Genomic DNA, 12,168 nt, shown 5'->3' with positions numbered 1-12,168 from the left:
TAAAATAGTTATTATAACGGTTTTCTGTGTATTCAAAACATTAAATATAGATGTGGAAGATGTTAAAACCCAAATCAAACTTCCAGAAATGAAAACTACAATGTCTGGATTGGAAAATAAATATACCATATAGGATTAATAGCACATTAGACATTGCAGGAAAAAAAGGTTAGTGAATTTGAAAACATAGGAATAGAAATCAAAATGAAACAAGAACATCAACAAAAGAAAGAGTCTTAGAAAAATGAAAAGAACATTGTGAACTGTGTAACAACTGCACATGGTTTAAAATATGTGAAAGTGGAGTCTCTGGCAAAGAGGACAGCGGTATGGATGAAAAACTGATCCCAATCTTTTCAAACTTGCTGCAAATACTATACTCGCAGACTAAACTTCAAGGAAAAGGAACATAAAAAATGCTTCATCCAAGGCACATTGTTCACATTGCTCAAAAATAGTGATAAAGAAAAAAATCTTAAAAGCAACCAGAGGGAAAAGACAAGTTAGGCAAAAAGGAACAAATATAACAATGACAGAGTCCTTGTTGAAAGCAAGACTAATATCCCTCATGAACTTAGTTAACTATAAAATAGCTAAACAAGATTTTAGCAAATCAAGTCTAACAGCATATTAAATAGTTAATACATCATGACCCAAGTGGGTTTATTCCAAGTATGGAGGCTTGATTTAACATTTGAAAATCAGTCAGTGAACTGTAAAACAAAAACTATATGCTTACCTCAATAGACAGAAAAATCACTTGACAAAATCCAATATCCATTCCTGATAAAATTCTTAGCAAACAAAAAATAGAAAGGAACTTTCTTAACTTGATAAATGGCATGTATGAAGAATGTATAGTTACATCATACTGAAGAACTAAGATCCTCCTAAGATTAGGAACAAGACAAGGATGTCTGTTCTCTTCACTTCTATTTAGCCTTGTAATGGAGGTTCTATCTGCAGCCAGACAAAAGGAAAGACACTTTTTTTGTAGAGGACGATTGTCATCTTTGAAAATCCTATGGAGTTTCTCAAAAAGTTACTAAAACTAGTAAGTTAATTTAGCAGGGTTGTGGACAGAAGATTAATATATTAAAATCAATTATATATACTAGCAGTGAGCAATCAAGAAATTGAAACTGAAAAAATTTCCCCTTATAATAGCATATGAAATGATATGAAATTTTAGGGATATCTTGCCAAAACACATTAAAGACCTGTACACTGAAAACTAAAAATCATTGCTAAGAGAAGTTAAAGATCTAAATAAATGGAGAGATTTACTTTATGGTTCTGAGAATTCAGTATTGTCAACTCTCCCTCAATTATTCTGTAGTTACATAATCCCAATCAAAATTCTTGGAGATTCTTTTGGGTAGAAATCAATAAACTGTTTCTAAATTTCATATGGAAATACAAAGAACTTAGAATAACCAAAACAAGTTTCAAAAAAAAGCAAAGTTGAAAGCTTAATACTGCCTGATTTCAAGACTTACTATAAAGCTATCATTATTAGAACAGTGTGGTATTGGTGAAATAGTAATAATTGATGGACAAATATTTGAAACAGGATCTAGGAAGTGGTGGAAAGACATATTTTTGACAAAGGTACAAAGGCAGTGTAATGAAAAACGGGTAGTTTCTTGACAGCACCATTTGCTATACTTAGTTCATTCTGAATTCATAAGGTAACTGGGGAGGCCATGTGTGTTAATTCTCTTTATCCAAAGGAAAAATAGTACTTCTATATTTATCACAAAGGGTTAATTAGAGCTTAGAGGAAGTGACCTAAGCTAACCTCACAGTGACAGAGAGATTGGGGTGCTATCTTTCTTGATGTTTAAATTTCAGAGGCATGGCTCCCAGGCCTTTTAAGAAAAACATTCCTGGATTGTAACACTGGCAAGAGGTTTATGAAGCTTTAAAAAAAGATTTACATATGTATCAAAGGGACAGTTAGAAGTTTTCTCAAGGCAGTGACCTAAGAAAAGGGAAAAAGAGAGAAGGCCTTTTGGCACCCGGAAAAAAATTAATATTTTTTCATTAATCTTTAACCAAGATTACCACCTACCTCTGGGCTTTTTGTTATAAAAAATAATCCCAACTGTTTATGTAGTTTCAGTGTTCTCTGACCTATAGGAAAGTCACCCTAAATTATTTGACCCCTAAAGGAGAGGAAGATGAATTTTTCCCAGCCCCTTTGTGTCTCAGTATCACAAATGTTCCACTTCCAGTTTATCTTTCAAAAAAATGGATTTGAATCCACAATACTGCCATGTTTGTTTCAACGTTTTTTTCTTCCCCACCCTTTCCCACCAGGAAACAACTTTAAGATTTAAGAAAGGCAGAGAGGGACAGATCTTTTGGAGAGATTAATAATTGTATATTTTAATTTATCCTCTTTTAGAATATAATTTCTACTGCATGTCTTCAGTTTATCCATCCTAAGACATTATTTAAACATTAGGAGTATAAATGAAATGGAAGATTTAAGTAAATTATTTTTCAAACAGTCTGAGGTTTTCTTGTGAGTTAGTTGTAGTCCTTAATGTAAGCATTTAGGGTTGTAGCATCTATCCATAATACCCTGAACACTGCCCCTGGTAGTTGTGGAAAAGAATAAACAAGTCAGCTAGGCTCATTTGATAGTCATAAAGAATTAAGTAAAGAACACAGTAGCTTGGTAGTTGGTTCTTTTTTAGCCTTAGCATTTCTCCATAGACACTTAAATGTTTCTTCTCAGATTTGGTTGACTGTTCTTTCCTGTTTGACTGTAAAACTTTCCTATTTGGTGAATGCTACTGACACTTAGTTGAGATTACTTCTGGTACCATCACCTCCTCTGAATGTCTTGTCTTTATAGATAAAAGAGACATATGTAAACAGCATTTTACAATAGTTCTAAAAAGCAAGCAAGACATCCAATAAAACCGAGGTACTTAATAGCAGCCTTTTTATATACTTACAGGCCTTTGGCAATGCCATTTGTCATCTGTTATCTCCAACTTTGAACTGTAGTCATAAAAAATCCTTATTAGAGGATCTAGTAGTCTGATAGCTAATTTGAATTAGACTTTTCTGAACTTTCATAGCAAAGATCACACTCTCTGGTTGTTCTGTATTTACAATCCAAGTTAAAAATCTCTGTCAGTAATAATGTACCATGGCCTTGAAGTGAGTTGTTTAGCTATTTTACTTTAATTTCAAACATTTATTTTGCTATAAATTTTTAAATATGTATCTATAGTCTACCTCCTGCTGTCTAGGACCTATTTGATTGTCAAATTAGTTCGTTCAAACCCAGAGGTTAAGGTCCAGAGGAATCCTCTGGAGGCTTGGCATGAAAGTTGTATTAATTTCTTAGAGCTGCAGTAACAAATCACCACAAATGTGGTGGCATTACAGAAGTTTTTCTCTCACAGCTCTGCAGGTCAGAAGTCTGAAATAATTTTCCTCTGAAGGTGTTCCTTGGATGGTGGGAGCTTAACTTGAGGCTTTGCCTCTGCCTTCACCTGATTTTCATGTCTCTGGGTCCATATCACTCGCTCTCCTTTCTCTTGTACAGATAGAAGCCATTGGTTTTAGGGCCCACACTAAAGCAAGGATGGTTTCCTCTTCAGATCCTTGACTAATTATATACCAGAGACCCTATTTCCAAATAAAGTGACATTCTGAGGCACTAGATGGACATGAGTTGAGGAATAAGGGGGCTATTCAACCCACTACAGTTTTATTAAGATTGTTTCATGATTGTTTAAAAATAAAATACCACTTTCTGTTATCTGAAGCTTTTTGTGTATTTACATAAGGTACTTCTATAGCACTTTCCAATGTAAAGAAATCATTTTACAAGAAACTGCATTTTCTCTCTATTCCTTCACCTACTCCTCTCCCAAGAAGTGTTACAATTAGAGGGAGCCTGCTACATTAGCCCACATTTAGCCAAAAGACATGAAACTGCACAGAACATAGCTCTCCTAGACATGTTTGCGCCCAAAACACAGAGAGCTTGTGCTTCTCATCTGCATACAGTAAGCAGACCCAGCAGAGTCTCTTGCTGTGTCCATCCAAGCCTTTTTCAGTTCCAGCTTCTCTGCCTGTTACCTGGTGAGTAAGTCAGTCAGTCAAGCAGATCTCAAGGTGTGGGATCGAAGAGTGAAACTAGAGGCCCTGTTACTCTCCTTTCCAGCTTTACCAGTTATACAGTTGATAAGCAGCCTCCGTTTACCTCAGTGCCGTACGGTTTTACTCTCTCATCAAGAACTGTAACAGTAACATGAAAAGATGTTAATGTGCCTATTTTTAAAATAAAGAAAGTTTAGCTAAAATACTGTAAAGGAATTCTTCACCAAAGCCTTAAGTAAAGCCCAGCTACTTACTGCTAAGATCAAGAGTTATAACCCAGATTGCCAACTCTGTATAGTTGTTTGATGCTCACTTTGATAACCCCCTAATAGAATTCATATTGGAATTTGCTCAATTATAATATATAATGTGATATACATATGATATTTTTACCTATAACGGTAAGAATCGTTGTGTAAACTGTTTTAAATTTCTAAGTTACCCCTGTGCCCTGCAGTGTTCATGGAGAGGTGTAAATATATATGTCTTCATATAAACAATGCTATTATCTATTAAGAGAGACTAATAAATGATTAACCCTCCTGTAAATCCATAATGTTTCTAGAACTTTTTTTGAACAGTTTGTAATATCTGCTCCAAGAACTATAAAAACTAATGTATTAGGAGTATATAAAGTCATTGCTATGTCCAAATAATATGCTTCACTTACTTTCTTTAGTGTTTATTAATCTCGGTTTGATCCCTGGGTTGGGAAGATACCTTGGAGAAGGGAGTGGCAACCCACTCCAATATCCTTGCCTAGGAAATCCCATGGACAAAGGAGTCTGTCAGGCTGCAGTCCATGAGGTCCCAAAGAGTCGGACAAGACTGAGCGACTAACACACACGCACGTTAATTTGTAGTTATACTGTGATCTCTGTAAGTTGCCAAAACATATGATTGATAGTACATCTGAATTTTAAAAGAATGTCTCTAAAAAACCATGGATTGGTTTGTTTTATGCCTTTTTACAGCATTATTGTTTTATGTGCTTCAGACAGGTATGTGGAATTCGCTTTTTAACTGCCTTCTTTCAGAGGTCTAGTTGTTCATCTTACTGAATTTTATTAGGCACTTTTCTGGAATACATTGCTTTTCTGTTTTTAATCATTTGAATGACTGAGGTTCATTTTCTGGTGTGTTTTTCATCAAAGTTGCTCAAAATAGGTTACTGGTGTACTCTCCCATTATAACTGAGATCACCTGATCTTGTTGAATTCTAGTTGAAACTCATTTTTTTTCCTTTAAATTTTCAGGTATTTGTATCTGCTGTTCTCCGGTGATGACCTTTTACCTTTAGACCACTGGGTATTTAATACAGAGGCTCACCCTCTGCCCGTGTTGCATTTAGCCAACACCACACTTTCAAGAAATCCTGCTGTTCGATGAATGCAGCTCCAGAAAGACCATTCTCACCTGTGTTTTGTTTACATGGACCACTACGGAAATTAGTCTGGAGAGGGGCCTTTTGGAAACCTGGACCTCTTAAGTCAACATGGCAGGGTGAAACATGACTATTCCTTGCAAGACTTTTCAACTTGTAGATATTTCAACTTTGAAATGATTCCATTTTATACCTGACCAAAACATATTCTGGTGTATGTAGGACAGAGACCTGATGTGCTTTGATTCTTAATGAGATGGTCACTTGAAAAATTATGCCTGTTGCTGTTGTTTCTAGAGTCCTGGAATCTGGAGGCTATACTTCCTAAGAATAAGCAAAGAATGTGGAGCACCTTGCAGGAGTTGGAGATGGCCTTTGGAACCAATTACACATTTGTTTCCTCCCAAAGTGGAGCAGCTCTCAAGTCGCAATATTTACACATTGTTTGTCCTCTTTCCCCCTCCATTTTTAATAATGGAATGGATTAAAATAAACAAGAACAAAAGAACAATGTAACTGCATAGGCCGCAGAAGACTGGAAAAAGAAACAGAATACCTATCCCTCTCTGAATGTTCAAGTTCCCATTAGATGCAGACTGGCAGCCATTTCCAATCGCAGTCTAGTCCATTGAAATTTCTTGGTTAAATTTGATTTCTCTGGGGACACGATTCACAAAGAATACTCTTCAAGTCTTTGTCTCCCTATGGAATCACTGAAACTACTATTTATCATCACCACTACTTACGAGCCTGGGTTTGGAATTCTGTGCATGTTGTTCAGTCTCGTGTTGGTAGCATGACAAAAAGTGGGGAAAATGCTGCAGTTTGTTGCCTTGAAACCTGTTCTAAGAGAAAGCTTTGGTTTTGTTGGTAGGAGATTATTTTTTCAAACCAGCAAATCTACCAAGTAAATTTTGTTCACTTTGACCTTAGTAGACTCCCTCAATTTTCAGCTCTTTGTGTGGCTTAGCAAAATTCACTGCACTGTTATGCAGCTCTGAATTTACCTTGATGAACCAGATTACTTTCACAATTTATTAAATCAAAAACAAAATGTAGTGAAATTTCCTTAACTGTTTTTGGGATAGGGGATCCTTTATTATCCCATCAGATGAGTAAGCTTTTCATAAACATTTTATGTAAAAAATAAATTCAACTTTTTTTCTCCAAGGATATTTATATAAATCCAAAGAATTAGAGTAGTTTCAAAGTAATATTTAGTAATTAAAATGTGCTATAATTTAATTATATTTCACTAAATTTGAAATATATCTAAGGGGCTTTCTCTTACCATCAATAGATTTTGCAATATTTCTTTATATTTGTGGGGGAATAACTTAAATTTTATCAGGAACTAAAAGATAAATAAGGCTTATAAATTTTCTGCCCCTTAAATTTATATCACAGTACAAGATGCTTTTTCTTCCTTATACTTAATACAAACAGCCTCCATTGGCAGTAATAGTTGGGAGTAGTAGTATTAGTCTAATATTTACTATGAATTTGAAGATTTCATAAAACAATGTGTAGGAAGCCCACTTTAGAGTTCTGAAGGTTTATTGTCTTATTTTGATAGTTTTTTTATTTTTTTATTAGCATGTGGTAGATTTATATTGGAAAAAAATGTAGTAAATTAATATGATTAAATATTTTCAGGGTGTTCATCTTATACCACAAATAGTCAAACAGTTCACATAGTTCAGAAAATGATCCATTAATGATAACCACCTCAAGATTTTCACTCTACATAGAAAGTAAGGATGTAGAGCCAGTTGCATTATTTAAATCTTTAGGAAACTTAAATTTTAGTACATATTTTGAAATTATAATATCTTTTACTAGTTGAAAAACTAAAAATTTTAAATGAAAAGGGTAGATGACTAACTTTAGAAGAGAAAGGAAAAGTGTTTGGTTCTCAAAAAAACATTAGCTTTGCTCCTAAAAATAGCACAAGCCCACTTATGAGTCACTTTAAAAAAATGAATAACTTGACTTGGCAAAAGACCCAGAACAGCTTTGTAGATGGCAGTGAACACTTTCTCACTTCGTTTAGAAGAATGCAGAGTAAAGGAACCTTCTTGGTTTCCCAGGAACTTCTCAAGGAATGAGAAGACAAAACCCCCACACCAAGTGCTCTGTTTGTCTTTCTGGAGCTCTAGAAAAGACAGAGGTGTATGAGCATGGCTAGTTCTGGTACAAGCAAAAACTCTTGAGAGGGACAGAGGAAGAGTCTTCATCATCTCCTTATCTTCCTTGTGATGGTGAGAAGATTAGAGCTTATGACAGTGCTTCCTTTTTCTTTTTTTCCTTCTCTGAATACCAAAGGCAATTACATTTAAGTCAGCTACGAGTTGCCGGTTTCGTGTTTCGTTTTTGTTAAGGATTTAAAATTTTCTTTTCTCCAAGATCAATCCTTATCCTATATCATTCCCATATTCTGCTAGTTTCTGAGCTTATTCTTTACTTTTTTCTGTCCTTTACAGTCCTTTGCATTTTGTAGACCTTATGACTCAGGTTAAACATTCGTTACATTTTTAAGACCTTCTGCAAAGAGCCTAGAAATGCTCCTTTCCAGGTGCCTCCTCAAAAGCAGACATATTACTTTGTGCCTTTGGCACAAATGTGCAGAGTAGATAAATCATTTGCTATACAAGAGAAAAAAATAGATGTTGAACACCCCTCTACCTTCTATATTTATTTTTCTTTCTTTTAGAATTTTAGCATCACGTTTTTGGTTCAAACCAGTATTAAGTTGTTAAAACCAAGACAGTGTGGTCCCAACCAAAAAGAAGTCTCAGTGCAGAAAAATAGGTACCCAGTCACAGGATTCTTACTTTCTGGTGGGTTGCAGAGATGTGCTGTCTTATGTCTGACACCAACTTATTCTTGTCTTTGAGCAGATGTTTATGTGTAAAAGCAAAGCCTGGGTATTGAAGGAATATATTTCTGTTGTGTAATATTGACCCTGATTCTCTGTGATGTTCTCTAGGACAACCCAGGGCTTCAGTTAATAGATTTTAACCAAGCAGTTTGAAATTTTGATCATTAACGTCTCCTCTCCCATTCTCCATTGCCAAAGTCTCTGTCAGAACTTCAGATTTGTTGGTAAAATTGTGCTTGCCCTTGGAGTTTCTCCTTAGGCGTAGATTCCTTATGAATGAGTGAGTGAGTGAGTGAGTGAGTGAGTGAGTGAGTGAGTGAGTGAGTGAACAAGCACAGCATACCTAATGTGTGCCAAGCACTGTGCTCGGCACCTTCAAGTGTTAGAACACTTTGTGATTCCAGTGGCATTTTCTGTATAAGAGTTGTTCATACCATTTTAAGTGTTTTACAGTATGATTCATGTTGCAAAATCCTTAATTTTATATTTCCTTTAAATTAAAGAAGAAATGGTTTATAATATATTTTAAACTGTGTTACTATATACTACTAACAGCTATAATTGTAGTTAATAACTAAAGTCTCTTGAAAAATGTCAAAAGAAATACTTGATTTCTGATGCAACTTTGACTAAAATATATACTTTAGAAATAAAAACATTCTTATTTTGCTATTATCACTTTAATTACATAATTAAAAGTTAATGTTTTATAGAAATGCTGGTTATTTTATATTCAAAAATTGTTTATGCTCTGCTGTGGTTCCTAGTAATGGTCTCACGCTGTTAAATATAAAAGAAGAATATACTGAAATATTTCTAAGTTCCTAATAACAGTTCTTAGTAATGGTATTTTGAGTTCTTACTTTTCTTTAGTTTCCTTACACTCAGATTGGCTAGCTCATATCTTAATCCACTCTTTATGTAGATATATATATAAATACAATGATACACAGAAAGATTTTTAGTATTGTCTCTGTTAATTAACGAACACTGTTGTTAACTACTTTTGGCTGCACAGATTTTAAGCAGAATATTTGAGTAACCAAATATGATCTGGAGATATTTTAATGTGCTTGGTTCCAGAACATTGATGAAGATGATTTTCTGTTCCTTCAACTCATTCAGGTCATGTTCTCTGTGATCTATGGATTAGCAAGCTTTCCTCCACAGAGCCAGATGGTGAATATTTCAGGCTTTGTGAGCCATACAGTCTCTATCTCTACTACTCAGTTCTGCTTTTGAGCCATCAAAGCAAGTATAGACAACATGTAAAGGAAAGAGTGTCCGTGGCTGTTTTCCAATAAAACTTTATTTTCTGGAACATGGAGGACTAGATTTGGCCCATGGATCATAGTTGTTAACCCTTGATCCCAATTTTAATTTGTGTAAGACCCTATAATCTTTTATATGAATCTTTTATCTGTGTTTTGAATACATAATTCATTTTTAAAGCAAAAAAATAGTCGTGTATGTACGATCATATGTATTTGTGTAACCTGAAGCTATATATTTGTTATCTTGAAAATAGCTATACTCTGGAGGCTATTCAGGTTTCAGTACAGTACAACTATCTTGAATGAGGCATTTTGTTTGTTTGTGGGGTATGCTGTCAGCCCTTATCCTTTCTTGTCATTTAATGCCACAATTCCAGAGTCTCCATGTAAAAGGAAGGGTCTCTGTGGTATCAAAATTAGTATATTTGCTCCAGATCCTGCCTGCTCATTGACCTTTGGACCAGGACTCTGGATGGCTGGAGCTGCAAAAATTCCTCTGCTTGAATACTCTTAGGGCCCTATGACAAGAATGTGAAATTATATTTCTGACCTTTGTGCTACAGAAGTCAATCTCCTGAAAAAATTTTAAGCAACAGAAAATGGGTTATGTGGCTCAGTTGCCATGTGGCGACTACTATTCCTTTTTAGACTGCAGAAAGGTACCGTTGCCCTTGTTGCCTCTGCAACACCCTAAATCTGAGAAATGCAGAGAAGAAGATGTGTCCAAAAGATGAGTTCCCTTCTCTTCTTGCACTTGCTCAATCCTTTTCAAGTCAAAAGTATTTCAAAATGTCAGTGTGCATTATATTTAAATTAAAGCATCCTCAGCCTTTTAACTGCTTAACAACTAATCCACTTTAACCTTTGAGCCCAGCAGAACTCATGAAATTACACGATACCACATTGCTAGTACGTATGTACATTGCAGTGCACCGAGCTTCCTGAGGATAGCTTTTTTCACAAAGAAGTTTACCAAATATTTCACTGTATTTGGAAATCCTAGAAGAGGGGAAGCCTGTACTCAGAATGACAGGGGGGACACACGCCATAAATGAATTACCTTTCTAGGTCCAGCATACAATACAGATGGCTTTGGCTCAGTGTGAATCAGTGTGAATGTAAGTGTGAGTACACAGACACGTACACCCACATATGTACGTTAATATGCAGAAGATTTTAAATAATTAAAAATGTGTTACAGCTGTTTGAAAGCTACAGACTTCTACTGCAAATTATATATGAGAAAAATCCATGGAGATAAGCTCACCTCTTGGGAAAAGTTATTTTTTAGAAAATTTAGAAATTAGTTTTTGTTGGATAAGTTGAATAAAGCATCACCAGTTTTAATACTGGATTCAGAAGTTGAAATGCCATTTCTCAATCTTACTGGTCTCAAATTCACTGGTATAATTTTTCCCTAAACTAATAAGTGGGGCAAGTATAACCTCCTAAATCGGTACCCACCAGCCACTCCTGAACTGATTTCCAGTTATGTCCTCCATACGTAATTTTTATAAATTAAAGGTAATATTGTATATTAAAGATTAAATAAAGATGTTCTTTAAGTGAAAAGTCTGTTTATCCTTTATTTGTACCCACTGATGACAGCACAGTTCAGTCTTCTGTTTCTAGGACAACTTGGACTTTCATTTGGGAGACTGGGAACATTCAGAGAGTTATTTGTTTTGGTTCAGCTAATCTTAATATTCCACAGTGTTACAGAAAGATGAGCGCTTGCCAGATGAACTTTTCGTGCCATCTCATTTTAAGAAAACAAACTATAGGCCTGTGTGACTGTTTTGTCTAGTCTACTCCAACCTCTGAGACCATCAAGCTTAAAAATTATATAATCACTGGATCTCTTTCTGTTATCTGACTCTTAAGTGATTCTTGAGCAAAAACAGGCCTATGGGACTTGAGGAATAGAATCAGCTATAATATAGTGGTTTAACCTATCAATACTGTAAAGTTCAGTTCAGTCGCTCAGTCATGTCCGACTCTTTGCGACCCTATGAATCCCAGCACGCCAGGCCTTCCTGTCCATCACCAACTCCCGGAGTTCACTCAGACTCATGTCCATCGAGTCAGTGATGCCATCCAACCATTCTCATCCTCTGTCGTCCCCTTCTCCTCCTCCCCCCAATCCTTCCCAGCATCAGAGTCTTTTCCAATGAGTCAACGCTTTTCATGAGGTGGCCAAAGTACTGAAGTTTCAGCTTCAGCATCATTCCTTCCAAAGAAATCCGAGGGCTGATCTCCTTCAGAATGGACTGGTTGGATCTCCTTGCAGTCCAAGGATATTTAAAACTGTATCCCTGAATCATCAAATAGGGTAGTATAAAGCCAAAATAACCAGTTTACATCCCTGAAGTCGTCTTCTTCCTGCCACAGTGGCTTTTAATGATCAAAAATTTAAACTAGGAAATTTGAAGTATTAGATGTATTAAAATTAATTGTGGACTTACCTTTTTGGAAGCTTGAGTGACTATTTTATAAAATCT

At 35.4% G+C, this 12,168-nt stretch overlaps 1 protein-coding gene across 1 annotated transcript in view; it reads left to right on the top strand.

Annotated features, from left to right (window-relative positions):
* The window catches only part of MAN1A2 (mannosidase alpha class 1A member 2), a 143,926-nt gene extending 132,687 nt beyond the window's left edge, over nucleotides 1-11,239 (top strand). The window contains exon 13 of the mRNA XM_040230940.1: nucleotides 5,385-11,239. Within this exon, the coding sequence (XP_040086874.1) occupies nucleotides 5,385-5,517 (133 nt within the window). The 3' untranslated portion in view covers nucleotides 5,518-11,239. The remainder of the gene's footprint in view (nucleotides 1-5,384) is intronic.
* The last annotated feature ends 929 nt before the right edge of the window (nucleotides 11,240-12,168 follow it).

The sequence above is a fragment of the Oryx dammah genome, unplaced genomic scaffold (assembly GCF_014754425.2).
Source record: "Oryx dammah isolate SB20612 unplaced genomic scaffold, SCBI_Odam_1.1 HiC_scaffold_28, whole genome shotgun sequence".
NCBI lineage: Eukaryota > Metazoa > Chordata > Mammalia > Artiodactyla > Bovidae > Oryx > Oryx dammah.
The sequence above is the reverse complement of the archived record's forward strand: the minus strand, read 5'-3'. Positions and strand labels throughout refer to the sequence as shown.